The sequence below is a fragment of the Heptranchias perlo genome, chromosome 21 (genome assembly GCF_035084215.1).
Source record: "Heptranchias perlo isolate sHepPer1 chromosome 21, sHepPer1.hap1, whole genome shotgun sequence".
NCBI lineage: Eukaryota > Metazoa > Chordata > Chondrichthyes > Hexanchiformes > Hexanchidae > Heptranchias > Heptranchias perlo.
In genome coordinates, this window is record NC_090345.1 from 52969188 (window position 1) to 52988317 (window position 19130).

A 19130-nucleotide genomic window follows, 5' to 3' on the forward strand; every position below is an offset into this window, starting at 1 on the left:
ATGTCCTGTCCGACCAGCAGCACAGACCCACCCAGACGTGGGGGCACAGTGGTATACAGTTGGATGGGAGTGGCCTGGGAGTCCTCAACATTGATTCCAGACCCTGTGAAATCTCATGGCATCAGGTTAAACATGGCCAAGGAAACCCCGTGTTGCTTACCATCTACCACCTTCCATAGCTGATGAATCAGTCCTCCTCCATGTTGAGCACCACTTGGAAGAAGCACTGAGGGTAGCAAGGGCACAGAATGTACTCTGGGTGGGGGAATTCAATGTCCATCAGCAAGAGTGGCTCAGTAGCACCACTACTGACCGAGCTGGCTGAGTCCTGAAGGACATAGCTGCCAGACTGGGCCTGCGGCAGGTGAGGGAAACAACACGAGAGAAAAATCTACTTGACCTCGTTCTCACCAATCTTTCTGTCACAGATGCATCTGTCCATGACAATATTGGTAGGAGTGACCACCGCACAGTCCTCGTGGAGACCAAGTCCTGTCTTCGCAGTGAGGACACCCTTCATTGAGTCGTGTGGAACTAACACCGTGCTAGGTGGGATAGATTAAGAACAGATCTAGCAGCTCAATCATGGGTACGAGCATAGTGGTTATGTTATTGGACTAATAATCTGGAGACATGAGTTCAAATCCCACCACAGCATTGAATTTAAATTCAGTTAATTAAATCAAGTCTGGAATAAAAAGCTAGTATCAGTAATGGTGACCATGAAACTACCGGATTGTTGTAAAAACCCCTCTGGTTCACTAATGCACTTTAGGGAAGGAAACCTGCTGTCCTATATGTGACTCCAGACCCACAGCAATGTGGTTGATTCTTAACTGCCCTCTGAAATGGCCTAGCAAGCCACTCAGATGTACAGTCCCCCTACAAAAAGACAAAATAGAATAAAATCTGACGGAAAACCTGGCATTGGACCACTAGGCACCGGACACGACACGGGCAAACCAAGCCCAGTCGAACCTGCAAAGTCCTCCTCACTAATACCCGGAGACTTGTGCCAAAATTGGGAGAGCTATCCCACAGACTAGTCAAGCAACAGCCTGACATAGCCATACTCACAGAATCATAGCTTTCAGCCAATGTCCAAGACTCCTCCATTATCATTTCTGGGTATGTCCTGTCCCACCAGCAGGACAGACCCACCAGAGGTGGTACTACAGTCAGGAGGGAGTGGCCCTAGGAGTCTTCAACATTGACTCTGGACCCTATGAAATCTCATGGCATCAGGTCAAACATGGGCAAGGAAACCTCCTGCTGATTACCACCTACCGCCCTCCCTCAGCTGATGAATCAGTGCTTCTCCATGTTGAGCGCCACTAGAAGGAAGCACTGAGGGTAGCAAGGGCACAGAATGTACTCTGGGTGGGGGACTTCAATGTCCATCACCAAGAGTGGCTCGGTAGCACCACTACTGACCAAGCTGGCCGAGTCCTGATGGACATAGCTGCCACACTGGGCCTGCAGCAGGTGATGAGTGAACCAACACGAGGGAAAAACCTACTTGACCTCATCCTCACCAATCTACCTGTCGCAGATGCGTCTGTCCATGACAGTATTGGTCGGAGTGACCACCGCACAGTCCTTGTGGAGACGAAGTCCCGTCTTCACACTGAGGACAGAATCCAACGTGTTGTGTGGCATGACCACCGTGCTAAATGGGATAGATTCAGAACAGATCTAGCAGCTCAAAACTGGGCATCCATGAGGCGCTGTGAGCCATCAGCAACAGCAGAATTGTATTCCAGCACAATCTGTAACCTCATGGCCCGGCATATTCCTCACTCTACCATTACCAACAAGCCTGGGGATCAATCCTGGTTCAATGAGGAGTGTAGAAGAGCATGCCAGGAGCAGCACCTGGCGTACCTGAAAATGAGGTGCCAACCTGGTGAAGTTACAACACAGGACTACATGCATGCTAAACAGCGGAAGCAACATGCTGTAGACAGAGCTAAGCGATTCCACAACCAACGGATCAGATCAAAGTTCTGCAGTCCTGCCACACCTAGTCATGGTGGACAGTTAAACAACTAACAGGAGGAGGAGGCTCTTGTGAACATCTCCATCCTCAATGATGGCGGAGTCCAGCAGGTAAGTGCATAAGACAACTCTGAAGTGCTGAGTGGATGATCTTTCTCGGCCTCCTCCCGAGATGCCATTGTTATAGATTCCAGGCTTCAGCCAATTCGATTAACTTCACGTGATATCAAGAAATGACTGAGTGCAGTGGACACAGCAATGGCTACAGGCCCCGGCAACATCCCTGCTGTAGTGCTGAAGATCTGTGCTCCAGAACTAGCCGCGCCTCTAGCCAAGCTGTTTCAGTACAGCTATAACACTGGCATCTACCCGACAATGTGAAAAATTGCCCAGGTATGTCCTGTCCACAAAAAGCAGGACAAATCCAACCCGGCCAATTACCGTCCTGTCAGCTTACTCTCAATCATCAGCAAAGTGATGGGAGGAGTCATCAACAGTGCCATCAAGCGGCACTTACTCACCAATAACCTGCTCACCAATGCTCAGTTTGGATTCCTTCAGGAGCACTCAGCTCCAGATCTCATTACAGCCTTGGTCCAAACATGGGCACAAGAGCTGAATTCCTGAGGTGAGGTGAGAGTGACTGTCCTTTACATCAAGGTAGCATTCGACCGAGTGTGGCACCAAGGAGCCCTCATTAAACTGAAGTCAGTAAAACTTTCCAGTGGCTGGAGTCATACCTAGCACAAAGGAAGATGGTTGTGGTTGTTGGAGGCCAATCATCTCAGCCCCAGGACATTACTGCAGGAGTTCCTCAGGGCAGTGTCCTAGGCCCAACCATCTTCAGCTACTTCATCAATGACCTTCCCTCCATCATAAGGTCAGAAATGGGGATGTTCGCTGATGATTGCACAGTGTTCAGTTTCATTCGCAACTCCTCATAATGAAGCAGTCCGAGCCCACATGCAGCAAGAACTGGACAACATCCAAGCTTGGGCTGATAAGTGGCAAGTAACATTCGCGCCAGACAAGTGCCATCTTCAACAAGAGAGAATCTAACCACCTCCCCTTGACATTCAACGGCATTACCATCGCCAAATTCCCCATCATCAACATCCTGAGGGTCACCATTGATCAGAAACTCAACTGGACCAACCACATAAATGCCGTGGCTACAAGAGCAGGTCAGAGGCTGGGTATTCTGTGGTGAGTGACTTACCTCCTGTCTCCCCAAAGCCTCTCCTCCACCTGCAAAGCTCAAGTCAGGAGTGTGATGGAATACTCTCCACTTGCCTGGATGAGTGCAGCTCCAGTAACACTCAAGAAGCTCAACTCCATCCAGGACAAAAGAGTCCACTTGATTGGCACCCCAGCCACCACCCTAAACATTCACTCCCTTCACCACTGGCACACTGTGGCTGCAGTGTGTACCACCTACAAGATGCACTGCAGCAACTCGCCAAGGCTTCTTCGACAGCACCTCCCAAACCCACGACCTCTACCACCTAGAAGGACAAGGGCAGCAGGTGCATGGGAACAACACCACCTGCACGTTCCCCTCCAAGTCACACACCATCCCGATATGGAAATATATCGGCTGTTCCTTCATCATTGCTGGGTCAAAATCCTGGAACTCCCTTCCTAACAGCACTGTGGGAGAACCTTCACCACACGGACTGCAGCGGTTCAAGAAGGCAGCTCATCACCACCTTCTCAAGGGCAATTAGGGATGGGCATTAAATGCTGGCCTTGCCAGTGATGCCCACATCCCATGAACGAATAAAAAAAAATTATAAATAGTAAACGGGTAGTAAGAGCAGGGGTGGGGCCTATTAGGCATCAAAAAGGAGATCTACGCATGGAGGCAGTGGGCATGGCTGAGGTACTTAATGAGTACTTTGCATCTGTCTTTACCAAGTAAGAAGATGCTGCCAAAGTCACAGTAAAAGAGGAGGTAGTTGAGATACTGGATGGGCTTAAAGTAGATAAGTCACCGGTCTGGATGGGATGCATCCCTTTCAGAAGGAGTGGGTGACCACCAGACAGACTAGGAGGAACAGGCAGGCAGTGCAGGCGTCCCCTGGGAGTGTGGCACTCACTAACCGGTATTGAGTGTTGAATACCAGTGAGGATGTTGACACCTCAGGGGGAGTGCAATCAGGAGCAAATCCTCGGCACCACGGGAGACTCGGCTGCACAGGGGGTCACCAGAAATGCAGTTCTTAAAGGGGATTTGATAGTCGGGGGGATAAACAGGCATTTCTGCAAATACTGACGTGAGTTCCCCATGGTGTGTTGCCTCCCTGGTGCCAGGGTAAAGGACATCACGGAGAGGGTGCAGAACAATTAGCTCCAGGGTAAAGAATAGTTCAGAAATAGGAATGATCAGACAGGGGGCAGTGATCACAATATGATTGAATTTCACAATCAGTTTGAGGGAGAGAAGAGTAAGTCTAAGACTAGTGTTTTAAACTTAAATAAGGGCAATTATGAGGGCATGAAGACAGAGCTGGCTAAAGTGAACTGGGAAATTAGGTTAATGGATAGGTCAGTAGAGATGCAATGGCAGATAGTTAATGAGATATTTCATAACACTCTGCAAAGATACATTCCAGTGAAAAAGAAAGACTCTCGGGGAAGGACGTACCATCCGTGGCTAACTAAGGAAGTTAAAGATAGTATCAAATTGAAAGAAAAAGCTTACAATTCCGCGAAGATTAGTGGCAGGTCAGAAGATTGGACAGAATATAAAAAACAGCAAAGAATGACTAAAAGAATAATAAGGAGGGAGAAATTAGAGTACGAGAGAAAGCTGGCTAGAAATATAAAAACAGATAGTAAGAGTTTCTACAGGTATTTAAAAAGGAAAAGAGTAAGTAAAGTGAGTGTTGGTCCTCCAGAGAGTGAGTCTGGGGAATTAATAATGGAGAATAAGGAAATGGCGGATGAATTGAACAGATATTTTGCGTCCGTCTTCACTGTAGAGGATACAAATAACATGCCAGAAATAATTGTGAATCAAGAGGTGAAAGGGAGGGAGGAACTTAAAACATTTACAATCACCAGGGAACGGATTCTGAAAAAAATATTAGAACTAAAAGCTGCCAAGTCCCCAGGTCCTGACGGACTTCATCCTAGGGTCTTAAAAGAAGTGGCTGCAGAGATAGTAGATGTATTGGTATTAATTTTCCAAAATTCTCTAGATTCTGGAAGGATCCCATCAGATTGGAAAATAGCAAATGTAACACCTCTATTCAAGAAAGGAGGGAGACAGAAAGCAGGAAACTACAGGCCAGTTAGCTTAACACCTGTCATAGGGAAAGTGCTAGAATCGATTAGTAAGGAGGTTATAACAGGGCACTTAGAAAATCTCAATGCAATGAGGCAGAGTCAACACGGCTTTGTGAAAGGGAAATCATGTTTGACTAATTTATTAGAGTTCTTTGAGGAAGTAACAAGCAACGTGGATAAAGGGGATCCTGTGGATGTGGTGTACTTGGATTTCCAGAAGGCTTTTGACAAGATGCCACATCAAAGGCTACAACACAAAATAAGGGCTCATGGTGTAGGGGGTAACATATTAGCATGGATAAAGGATTGCATAGCTAACAGGAAACAGAGAGTAGGCATAAATGGGTCATTTTCAGGTTGGCAAGATGTAACGAGTGGAGTGCCACAGGGATCAGTGCTTGGGCCTCAACTATTTACAATCTATATCAATGACTTGGATGGAGGGACTGAATGTATGGTTGCTAAATTTGCTGATGACACAAAGGTAGGTAGGAAAGTAAGTTGTGAAGAGGACATAAGGAGTCAGCAAAGGGATTATAGATAGGTTAAGTGAGTTGGCAAAAATTTGTCAGATGGAGTATAATGTGGGAAAATGTGAACTTGTCCACTTTGGCAGGAGGAATAGAAAAGCAGTATATTATTTAAATGAGAGAAATTGCAGAACTCTGAGGAACAGAGGGATCTGGGTGTCCTAGTACATGAATCACAAAAAGTTAGTATGCAGGTACAGCAAGTGATTAGGAAGGCAAATGGAATGTTGTCATTTATTGCAAGGGGAATGGAATATAAAAGTAGAGATGTTTTGCTACAGTTGTACAGGGCATTGGTGAGACCACATCTAGAATACTGTGTGCAGTTTTGGTCTCCTTATTTAAGAAAGGACATAATTGCTTTGGAGGCGGTTCAGAGAAGGTTCACTCGATTGATTCCTGGGATGAGGGGGTTATCTTATGAGGAAAGGTTGGACAAGTTGGGCCTGTATACACTGGAGTTTAGAAAGATGAGAGGTGATCTTAATGAAACATATAAGATCCTGTGGAGACGAGAAGGGGCAGGTGCTGAGAGGATGTTTCCCCTTGTGGGAGAGACTAGAACTAGGGGCCACAGTTTAAAAATAAGGGATCTCCCATTTAAGACAGAGATGAGGAGAAATTTTTTCTCCCAGAGGGTCGTGAGTCTGTGGAACTCCCTTCCCCAGAGGGCGGTGGAGGCAGGGTCAGTGAATATTTTTAAGGCTGAGTTAGATAGATTCCTGATTAACAAGGGAGTCAAAGGTTATGGTAGGTAAACGGGAAAGTAGGGTTGAGGTCACAATCAGATCAATCATGATCTTATCAAATGGTAGGGCAGGTTCAAGGGACCGAATAGCCTACTCATGCTCTTAATTCGTATGTTCGTGGCAAATACAAGGAGGTCTATGAGATTGGAGTGCATGTGCGTAAATACGTTTAGCGTGGTAAATAAGGTTGCTGAACTGCAGGCTCAAGCTGCCACATGCCGAGAATAAATTTTAAAAACTCCTTTCCTCCCTCAGCGTCTGCACCGAGCAACTACTGATCCTCGGTGATTTCAACCTGCATATCAGTTAACCTGCCCTCCTTTACCTCTCCCACCGTATAAACTCTCCTACCTATATTCACGGCCACCCCATCGACCGTGCCATCTCACGTGGCCTCTCTATTCCCATCGTCTCAATCATAGACAAAGTATTCTCTGATCGCTTCCTTCTATCTGTCACCACTCACATTCCCCTCCCAATTCCACTTCCTTCTGCGTCTGCTCCTAGAAAAAAACAGCCCCAAATCACTTACAATGGCACTTTTAAACTCCCTACTGTCTAGCCTTTGGACTCCATTCGTCACGGTACTTTTGCAGCTATCAATCACTCTCTCACCTCTGCCTTTGATTCCCTTGTCCTAAGTAAACCTCTTACTCTCTCCCACTCTGGTCGTTTCCCCTGGTACACCCCCCACCTTTGCTCTCTTAAGTGCAAGGGTGGCGGACAACTGGTTTAGCCATGCATCGCCAGATCTGACTGGATCACATAAAGCTCTATCAGGTCTTGCTCTCCTCTGTCAAAACTGCTCACCAGTCCAGGATCATCCTGGAATGCAAAGATAACTCCCGGCTTCTCCTCACCACTACAAACCATTTTCTTACATCCCTCTCCCCTGCCTCCTCCACCCTCACCTCCAACTCATGGACTTCTTTTAATGAAGATTGAGATTATCTGTTCAGCTGCCTCTTGTGCTTCCCTCCCTTCCCCAAGCCCACCAAGCCAAGGTTCCCCCTGCTCTAGTCCTGAATACACACCTTTCTCTAATTTTTCTCCTATCTCCCCTTGTGCCCTCTCCGAGCTCACCCTAACAATGAGACCCACCTCCTGCTCTCTCGACCCTATTCCTACCAAACTGGTGACCCTCTCCTGCAATGGCTTCTCTTCCCGCTCCTGCGCCGTTAGCTCTGAATTCCCCAAGGATCTATCCTTGGCCCCCTCCTATTTCTCATCTACATGCTGGCCCTCGGTGACATCATCCGATAATACAACGTCAAGTTCCACATGTACGCTGACGACACCCAGCTCTACCTGACCACCACCTCCACTGCCCCTGTGTTGTCACAGTGCTTGTCCGACATCCAGTCCTGGATGAAACGCAATTTCCTCTCATTAAGGAATACCGAAGCCATTGTCTTTGGCCCTCGCCACAACCTCTGTTCCCTAGCCATCCCTACAACCCTCTAAGATCTCTGTGTTCCTCCAATTCTGGCCTCATGCACCCCCCATTCCCTTTGCTCCATCATTGGCAGCCATGCCTTCAGCCATCTAGGCCCTAAGCTCTGGAATTTCCTCAGCAAACCTCTTTGCCTCTCCCCCTCGCTATCATCCTTTAAGATCCTCCTTAAAATCTACCTCTTTGACCGAGCTTTTGGTCACCCATCCTAATATCTCCGTCTTTGGCTCAGTGTCAATTTTAGTCTGATTACGCTCCTGTGAAGTGCCTTGGGACGTTTTCCTACATTAAAGGCGCTAGTTGTTGTTGTTGAAGTACATTTGAAGTCTAGTAACTGTTGTAATGTAGGAAACACAGAGTGTTTGCACACTGCAAGGTCCCACAAACAGCAATGAGATAAATTACCAGATAATCTGTTTTTTAGTGGTGTTGGTTGAGGGATAAATGTAGGCCATGACAACGGGAGAACTCCCCTGCTTTTCTTCGAATCGTGGGATCTTCTATGTCCACCTGAGTGGGCAGATGGTTTAACGTCACATCCGAATGTCAGTGCGGCACTCCCTCAGTACTGCACTAAAATTTGTGTGCTCAAATTCTGGAGTGGGGCTTGATCCCCCAACCTTCTGACTCAGCAGCGAGTGTGCTATACTGACACCAAATTTAGATATATATTTGGTGCAGGTAATTAAACTTAAATGTTCTAGGAAATTAGCTTTTGTTGTTGGTGAAGATTCATTTAAATTTCTTTTTCGTACAGGTGTTGCAGGATGTTGTGCAAAATCAACAATTGCACCCTTGGACAGAGTGAAGATTTTACTACAGGCTCACAATCGTCATTATAAACACCTTGGTAACTATCAACAAAAATCTGTTGCGTCTGCTGTACATTTTTCTTTGAGTATAGGAGCACACTAGAAGAGACTGGGAAATATGTCAGTCAGGTGCCAACTGATGCAGACTGTCCTGTTTGAGGTTAAAGAGTACTTATTATACCATTGCACTAATGGATTTGATGCAAATGATGCACAGCCTCTGTCTGGAATGGGGAAATACCAGGTAGCAAGGAGTTCCTCCGTAAAGGAAGGGGCCCAATGAGTACAGCCCATAACCTCTCCCTGAACTGCCGCTTACTCCTATATTGCTAATGGTAACCTGATCTGGTCCTCAGGCATAAGCGGGAATAACATGGTCACACATCTAAAGCAGCAGGTAGGATAGAAATATACAAATTGCCATGGGAATACAGTGTAAACTGACTTAATCTGCTGTGCCAAACCGTGCTCACGTTATTTTCTGGTGAATTTTCTGTTGTTTGTTTCAGTTTCTGCAAAATGGTCCCCACTGAACAATTTCCCAGTCCCCTGGTCAAGATCCAGTTTGCTTCTGGTGATGTGAGCTAATTGGACGAGTGCCAAAGGAGGGCTCTCGTGCTGGAGGCAAAAGTATAGCGGAGATGGGGAAGGGAAAGTGGAATGCAATTCGACACATGGGGTGCAAGGTTGAGGAGGGTCTGGGGCTGATGGTGCAGTAAAGAGGAAGATAGAGCAGGGTTAAGAGGAAGAATTTTTTTATGCAGCGAGTTGTTTTGATCTGGAATGCACTGCCTGAAAGGGTGGTGGGAGCAGATTCAATAGTAACTTTCAAAAATGGAATTGGGAATTTCAAAGTTTACAGATGACACGAAACTCGAAAATGTAGTAAACAGTGGATAGTAATAGACTTCAGGAGGACATAGACATATGGCGGATGAAATTTAACACAGAGAAGTATGAAGTGATTCATTTTGGAAGGAAGAATGAGAAGAGGCAATATAAACTAAAAGGTACAATTTTCATAAAATCATAGAATCACAGAAAATTTACGGCACAGAAGGAGGCCATTCGGCCCATCGTGACTGTGCCGGCTGAGAAACGAGCCACCCAGCCTAATCCCACTTTCCTGCATTTGGTCCATAGTCCTGAAGCTCATGGCTCTTCAGGTGCACATTTTTTAAATGAGTTGAGGGTTTCTGCCTCTACCACCCTCTCAGGCAGTGAGTTCCAGACCTCCACCACCCTCGGGGTGGGAAAATGTTTCCTCATTTCCACTCTAATCCTTCTACCAATCACTTTAAATCTATGCCCCCTGGTTATTGACCCCTCCGCTAAGGGAAATAGGTCCTCCCTATCCACTCTATCTAGGCCCCTCATAATTTTGTACACCTCAATCAAATCACCCCTCAGCCTCCTCTGTTCCAAGGAAAACAACCCCAGCCTATCCAATCTGTCATCATAGCTAAAATTCTCCAGTCCTGGTAACATCCTCGTAAATCTCCTCTGCACCCTCTCAAGTGCAATTACATCCTTCCTGTAATGTGGTGACCAGAACTGTACACAGTACTCAAGCTGTGGCCTAACTAATGTTTTATACAGTTCCAGCATAACATCCCTGATTTTATATTCTATGCCAATAAAGGAAAGCATTCCATATGCCTTCTTAACCACCTTATCTACCTGTCCTGCTACCTTCAGGGATCTGTGGACATGTACTCCAAGGTCTCTCACTTCCTCTACACCTCTCAGTATCCTCCCATTTATTGTGTATTCCTTTGCCTTGTTTGCTCTCCCCAAATGCATTACCTCACACTTCTCCGGATTGAACTCCATTTGCCACTTTTCTGCCCATCTGACCAGTCCATTGATATCTTCCTGCAGTCTACAGCTTTCCTCCTCACTATCAACCACACGGCCTATCTTTGTGTCATCCGCAAATTTCTTAATCATGCCCCCTACGTTTAAGTCCAAATCGTTAATGTATACCACAAAAAGCAAAGGACCTAGTACCGAGCCCTGTGGAACCCCACTGGAAACAGCCTTCCAGTCGCAAAAACACCTGTCGACCATTACCCTTTGCTTCCTGCCACTGTGCCAATTTTGCATCCAAATTGCCACATTCCCTTGGATCCCATAGGCCTTTACTTTTTTGACCAGTCTGCCATGTGGGACCTTGTCAAAAGCCCCTTGCTAAAATCCTGTAGACTACATCAAACACACTACCCTCATCGATCCTCCTTGTCACCTAGGAACATAGGAACATAGGAGCAGGAGTAGGCCATTCAGCCCCTCGAGCCTGATGCGCCATTTGATAAGATCATGGCTGATCTGTGAATTAACCCCATATACCTGCCTTAGGCCCATATCCCTTAATACCTTTGATTGCCAAAAAGCTATCTATCTCAGATTTAAATTTAGCAATTGAGCTCGTATCAATTGCCGTTTGCAGAAGAGAGTTCCAAACTTCTACCACCCTTTGTGTGTAGAAATGTTTTCTAATCTCACTCCTGAAAGGTCTGGCTCTAATTTTTAGACTGTGCCCCCTACTCCTAGAATCCCCAACCAGCGGAAATAGTTTCTCTCTATCCACCCTATCCATTCCCCTTAATATCTTATAAACTTCGATCAGATCACCTCTTAACCTTCTAAACTCTAGAGAATACAACATCAATTTGTGTAATCTCTCCTCGTAACTTAACCCTTGAAGTCCGGGTATCATTCTAGTAAACCTACGCTGCACTCCCTCCAAGGCCAGTATGTCCTTCCGAAGGTGCGGTGCCCAGAACTGCTCACAGTACTCCAGGTGTGGTCTAACCAGGGTTTTGTATAGCTGCAGCATAACTTCTGCCCCCTTGTACTCCAGTCCTCTAGATATAAAGGCCAGCATTCCATTAGCCTTATTGATTATTTTCTGCACCTGATCATGACACTTCAGTGATCTATGTACCTGTACCCCTGGGTCCCTTTGGATATCCACTGTTTTTAACTTTTTACCATTTAGAAAGTACCCTGTTCTATCCTTTTTTGATCCAAAGTGGATGACCTCACATTTGTCTACATTGAATTCCATTTGCCACAGTTTTGCCCATTTACCTAATCTATCAATATCACTTTGTAATTTTATGTTTTCATCTACACTGCTTACAATGCCACCAATCTTTGTGTCATCGCCAAACTTAGATATGAGACTTTCTATGCCTTCATCTAAGTCGTTTATAAATATTGTGAATAATTGAGGCCCCAAGACAGATCCCTGCGAGACTCCACTAGTCACATCCTGCCAATGTGAGTACCTACCCATTATCCCTACTCTCTGTCGCCTTTCGCTCAGCCAACTTCCTAACCAAGTCCGTACTTTTCCCTCGATTCCGTGGGCTTCTATCTTAGCTAACAGTCTCTTATGTGGGACTTTATCAAATACCTTCTGGAACTCAATATAAATAACATCCATTGACATTCCCCTGTCCACTACTTTAGTCACCTCTTCAAAAAATTCATTCAGGTTTGTCAGGCATGACCTACCTTTCACAAATCCATGCTGGCTGTCTCTGATTAACTAAAAATTCTCGAGGTGTTCAGTCACCCTATCCTTAATTATAGACTCCAGCATTTTCCCCACAACAGATGTTAGGCTAACTGGGCTATAATTCCCCGGTTTCCCTCTCTCTCCTTTCTTAAAAAGCGGAGTGACATGTGCAATTTTCCAATCCAGAGGGACAGTTCCTGAATCTAGAGAACTTTGAAAGATTATAGTTAGGGCATCTGCAATGTGCTCACCTACTTCCTTTAAACCCTGGGATGGAAACCATCTGGTCCTGGGGATTTATCACTCTTTAGTGCTATTATTTTCTTCATTACTGTTGCTTTACTTATGTTAATTTTATCGAGTCCCTGTCCCCGATTCAGTATTAGTTTTCTTGGGATTTCCGGCATGCTATCCTCTTTTTCTACTGTAAATACTGAAGCAAAGTAATTGTTCAACATGTCCGCCATTTCCCCATTGTCAATGACAATATCCCCACTTTCAGTTTTTAAGGGGCCAACACTGCTCCTGACCACCCTCTTTTTCCTAATGTAACTATAAAAGTTCTTCGTATTGGTTTTGATATCCCTTGCAAGTTTCTTTTCATACTCTCTTTTTGTAGCTCTTACTATCTGTTTTGTGACCCTTTGTTGATCTTTGTATCTTTCCCATTCGCCAGGATCTGTGCCATTTTTTGCCTTTTTGTATGCCCTTTCCTTATGTCTTATACTGTCCCTTACCTCTTTAGTTGTCCTTGGCTGTTTTTTTGGCAAGTAGAGCTCTTGCCCCTCGGGTATAAACTGATTCTGTATCACGTTAAATGTTTCTTTAAACATTTCTCACTGATCATCAGTCGTTTTACCCATTAACAGATTTGCCCAGTTTACTGTGGACAGTCTCTGTCTCATCCCATTGAAGTCGGCCTTACCCAAATCTAGAATCTTAGCAGCTTATTCACTATTTTCCCTTTCAAACACTACCTTGAACTTGATCATGTTATGATCGCTATTGGATAGATGTTCACGCACAGTTAAGCCGTTAACTAAATCTGGTTCATTACTCATTACTAAATCTAGTATAGCTTGCCCCCTTGTTGCCTCCAGGACATACTGCTGTAGGAAACTATCCCGGACACACTCAAGAAATTCACTACCTTTCTGACAGTTGCTAGTCTGCTTTTCCCAATCTATGTGAAGGTTAAAGTCCCCCATTAAGACCACAATGCCTTTCTTACACGCTTGTCTAATCTCTGTATTTATACAACCTAGCCCTTCAGAGCTGCTGCCAGGGGTCCTATACACAACTCCCACTTTAGTCTTAGATCCTTTCCTATTTCTCAATTCAACACATAAGGTCTCTGTTGGCTGCTTACCTCTCGTTATATCCTCCTTTATCATTGAATTGATTTCATTTCTAATCATTAAGGCTACTCCTCCCCCTCTTCCATTTTCCCTGTCTCTCCTGTAGACCTTATAACCCGGTATATTTAGTTCCCAATCCTGACCATCCTGCAGCCATGTCTCAGTAATAGCCATCATGTCATACCCTCCAATTTGAATTTGAACCTGTAGTTCATTTAATTTATTCCTTATACTCCGTGCATTTGTATATAGAACTCTTAGTTGGGACACACACCCTAGCCTGACCTTCAGCTTTGATGCTCGGTTAATCGCCTTACGCCTTCTAGTTTTCACTTTATTTGTAGTGTCTGAAGTACACTTTCTTTCTGCTGCTCGACGCTTTTCCCTTTCACTTGTTCTTGAACAACTGTTTGTACTATTTGTATTGTAAATTTCCCCTGGGTCTTCCCCACTCTTGCTGCTCTCAACTTTACTCTTCTGACTCCCCGCTCAGGTTCCCATCCCCCTGCCACTCTAGTTTAAACCTTCCCCAACAGCACTAGCAAACACCCCCGCGAGGACATCGGTCCCGGTCCTGCTCGGGTGTAACCCGTCACGCTTGTACAGGTCCCACCTTCCCCAGAACCGGTCCCAATGTCCCAGGAATCTAAATCCCTCCCTCCTACACCATCCCTGCAGCCACGCATTCATCCTGTCTATTCTCCTGTTCCTATACTCACTAGCACGTGGCACTGGTAGTAATCCTGAGATCACTACCTTTGAAGTCCTGCTTTTTAATTTATCTCCTAACTCCTTAAATTCACCTTGCAGGACCTCATCCCTTTTTTTTCCTATGTCATTGGTACCAATATGGACCACGACTACTGGCTGTTCACCCTCCCCCTCCAGAATGTCCTGCAGCTGCTCCGCATCATCCTTGACCATCGCACCAGGGAGGCAACATACCATCCTGGAGTCATGTTTGTGGCCACAGAAATGCCTATCTGTTCCCCTTACAATTGAATCCCCTATCACTATAGCCCTGCCACTCTTCTTCCTCCCCTCCTGTGCAGCAGAGCCACCCGTGGTGCCACAAACTTGGCTTTCGCTGCTTTCCCCTGATAAGCCATCTCCCCCAACAGTATCTAAAGCGGTATATCTGTTTGAGAGGGAGATGGCCCCAGGGGACTCCTGCTCTACCTGCCTAGTCCTTTTACTCTGTCTGGCGGTCACCCATTTCCTTTCTGCCTGCGTAATCTTTACCTGCGGTGTGACCACCTCACTGAACGTGCTATCCACGATAGTCTCAGCATCGCGGATGCTCCACAGTGAATCCACCCGCAGCTCCAGCTCCGAAATGCGGTTAGCCAGTAGCTGCAGCTGGCCACACTTCCTGCACACATGGTCGCCAGAGACACTGGTAGTGGCCATGACTTCCCACATAGTGCAGCAGGAGCATATCACGGGTGCGAGCTGTGCTGCCATGACTTGCCTTAGACTGCGTTCACCTCTCAGACTCTCCTCCCGCTCTCGGGCTCTCCTTTTATACTGTGTTCACCTCTCGGACTCCCCTGCCTCACCTCACCTAGAGTCATAGTCATAGCGTTATACAGCACAGATAGAGGCCCTTCGGCCCATCGTGTCCGCGCCGGCCATCAGCCCTGTCTACTCTAATCCCATATTCCAGCATTTGGTCCGTAGCCTTGTATGCTATGGCATTTCAAGTGCTCATCCAAATGCTTCTTGAATGTTGTGAGGGTTCCTGCCTCCACAACCCTTTCAGGCAGTGAGTTCCAGACTCCAACCACCCTCTGGGTGAAAAAGTTCTTTCTCAAATCCCCTCTAAACCTCCCGCCTTTTACCTTGAATCTATGTCCCCTTGTTATAGTACCCTCAACGAAGGGAAAAAGCTGCTACTTTTATTCCCCACTCTCAGTCTTCTGCTGCTCAGGTCCGCCGCCGCTCTGCGGAAAAAGTTCGGAAAAGCAAGGCAAAGCAGCACCTCCTTCCCCCACTTCACCGAACTCCCACACTCACCAAACTCTCAGCTGTTCACTCTGTGCTCCGTTGTATTCCGTGCTGTCGCACTGACAGGCCCCTATATTTCTACAGTTTGTGACTCAGGTGAGTCAGGCCTGCTCCACCTTCAGGAACCAGTTTAATCTCGCTAACCAATTAACTTACTACAGCAGCTCTCTGCTGAAGCCTGACAGAAACTTAAAAATTTAAACTTTAAAAATTGAACTTAACAGTTGATTGCAATTAAACTTAAACAAAAAATTGAGGGGTCCTCACAAAATTCAGTGAAGTTAGTCACACACGACCTCCCCCTAACAAATCCGTGCTGACTGTCCTTGATTAGTCCGTGCCTTTCTAAGTGACAGTTTATCCTGTCCCTCAGAATTGATTCTAATAATTTGCCCACCATTTTAAAAGGAGTGCAGGAACAGAGAGACCTGGGGGTGTACGTACACAAATCTGTGAAGGTGGCAGGACAAGTTGAGAAGGATGTTGAAAAAGCATATGGGCATATGGGCTTCCTGGGCTTTATAAATAGAGGCATAGAGTACAAAAGCAAGGAAGTTATAATGAACCTTTATAAAACACTGGTTAGGCCTTAGCCACACTTTAGGAATGATGTCAAGGCCTTAGAGAAAGTGCAGAAGAGATTTACCAGAATGGTACCAGGGATGAGGGACTTCAGTTATGTGGAGAGACTGGAGAAGCTGGGATTATTCTCCTTAGAGCAGAGAAGATTAAGGGGAGATTTAACAGAGGTGCTCAAAATTCTGACGGGTTTTGATAAAGTAAATAAGGAGAAACTGTTTCCACTGGTAGGAGGGTCGGTAACCAGAGGCCACAGATTTAAGATCATTGTCAAAAAAGCCAAGAGGGAGATGAGAAATGTTTTTACGCAGAGAGTTGTTACGATCTGGAATTCACTGCCTGAAAGGATGGTGAAAGCGGATTCAATACTAACTTTCAAAATGGAATTGGATAAATATGTGCTGGGCTCTGGGGAAAGAGCAGGTGTGTGGGACTAATTGGATAGCTCTTTCAGAGAGCTGGCACAGGCACAGTAGGCCGAATGGCCTCCTTTTGTGCTGTATGATTCTGTGGAGGTCAGGGAAAGTGAGGAGGGACAGGAGAGAGCAGGAACACACAGATTAAATTACCCTCTCTAACAAGTTTGAAGCATAGGTGGGGAGGATGAGGGATCGGGGCAGGACCATGAGATGCATCACAATGGCACCAAAAATATATGATTGGAGTGTTAGTAGTTCAGTGAGGAATGGAGTAGTAATAGGAGACGCGATAATTAGAGGGGTGGGCACTGTCCTGTACAGTCTGGACCGAGGGTCAATAGTTAGAGGGGTGGGCACTATCCTGTACAGTCTGGACCGAGGGTCAATAGTTAGAGGGGTGGGCACTATCCTGTACAGTCTGGACCGAGGGTCAGTAGTTAGAGGGGTGGGCACTGTCCTGTACAGTCTGGACCGAGGGTCAGTAGTTAGAGGGGTGGGCACTCTCCTGTACAGTCAGGACCGAGGGTCAATAGTTAGAGGGGTGGGCACTGTCCTGTACAGTCTGGACCGAGGGCCAGTAGTTAGAGGGGTGGGCACTGTCCTGTACAGTCTGGACCGAGGGTCAGTAGTTAGAGGAGTGGGCACTGTCCTGTACAGTCTGGACCGAGGGTCAGTAGTTAGAGGAGTGGGCACTGTCCTGTACAGTCTGGACCGAGGGCCAGTAGTTAGAGGGGTGGGCACTATCCTGTACAGTCAGGACCGAGGGTCAGTAGTTAGAGGAGTGGGCACTGTCCTGTACAGTCTGGACCGAGGGTCAATAGTTAGAGGGGTGGGCACTGTCCTGTACAGTCTGGACCGAGGGTCAATAGTTAGAGGGGTGGGCACTGTCCTGTACAGTCTGGACCGAGGGTCAGTAGTTAGAGGGGTGGGCACTGTCCTGTACAGTCTGGACCGAGGGTCAATAGTTAGAGGGGTGGGCACTGTCCTGTACAGTCTGGACCGAGGGTCAATAGTTAGAGGGGTGGGCACTGTCCTGTACAGTCAGGACCGAGGGTCAATAGTTTGAGGGGTGGGCACTGTCCTGTACAGTCTGGACCGAGGGTCAATAGTTAGAGGGGTGGGCACTGTCCTGTACAGTCTGGACCGAGGGTCAATAGTTAGAGGGGTGGGCACTCTCCTGTACAGTCTGGACCGAGGGTCAATAGTTAGAGGGGTGGGCACTGTCATGTACAGTCTGGACCGAGGGTCAATAGTTAGAGGGGTGGGCACTGTCCTGTACAGTCTGGACCGAGGGTCAATAGTTAGAGGGGTGGGCACTATCCTGTACAGTCTGGACCGAGGGTCAATAGTTCGAGGGGTGGGCACTGTCCTGTACAGTCTGGACCGAGGGTCAATAGTTAGAGGGGTGGGCACTATCCTGTACAGTCTGGACCGAGGGTCAATAGTTAGAGGGGTGGGCACTGTCCTGTACAGTCTGGACCGAGGGTCAATAGTTCGAGGGGTGGGCACTATCCTGTACAGTCTGGACCGAGGGTCAATAGTTAGAGGGGTGGGCACTATCCTGTACAGTCTGGACCATGATAGAATATTGAAGGGCGGGAAGATTAGGGAAATCAACACACGGGCTAAAGGGTGTTCATATTTTTTAAAAATTCATTCTCGGGATGTGGACATTACTTGTAAGGCCGGCATTTATTGCCCATCCCTAATTGCCCTTGAGAAGATAGTGGTGGGCTGCCTTCTTGAACCGCTGCTGTCCGTGTGGTGAAGGTACTTAATTGTTAGGTCGGGAGTTCCAGAAATTTGAACCAGCTGCTATTAAGGAACTGACATGTCCAAGTCAGGGTGGTGTGTGACTTGGAGGGGAACTTGGAGGTGATGATGTTCCCATTACATTGCTGTCCTTGTCCTAGGTAGGGGAGTTCGTGGGTTTGGGATGTGCTGTTGAAGAAGCCTTGGTGAGTTGCTGCAGTGCATCTTGTAGATGGTACACACTGCAGCCACGGAGTACAGATGGTGAAGGGAGTGAATGTTTCAGGTGGTGCATCCACTACCTTAAACATTCATTCCCTTCACCTATCAAGCGGGCTGCTTTGTTCTGGATGGTGTCGAGCTTCTTGAGTGTTGTTGGAGCTGCACTCATCAAGTGGAGAGTATTCTATCAGATGGTGAAGAGGCTTTGGGGAGTCAGGAGGTGAGTAACTCACCGCAGAATACCCAGCCTGTGACCTGCTCTTGTAGCTACGGCATTTATGTGGCTGGTCTGGTTGAGTTTCTGGTCAATGGTGACCCCCAGGATATTGATGGTGGGGGTTTCGGCGATGGTAATGCCGTTGAACGTCAAGGGGAGGTGGTTGGACTCTCTCTTGTGGGAGGTGGTCATTGCCTGGCACTTGTCTGGCGCGAAT

At 46.8% G+C, this 19130-nt stretch overlaps 1 protein-coding gene across 3 annotated transcripts in view; it reads left to right on the top strand.

Annotated features, from left to right (window-relative positions):
* Nucleotides 1-19130, top strand: part of slc25a16 (solute carrier family 25 member 16) — a 386688-nt gene that overhangs the window by 43301 nt on the left and 324257 nt on the right. For 2 of the 3 annotated variants that reach the window (XM_068002782.1, XM_068002781.1), the window contains exon 3: nt 8779-8871. In XM_068002782.1, the coding sequence (XP_067858883.1) occupies nt 8779-8871 (93 nt within the window). Of the gene's footprint in view, nt 1-8778; nt 8872-19130 lie in introns of those variants that run through there. The other variant, XM_068002783.1, reaches the window with a different exon arrangement.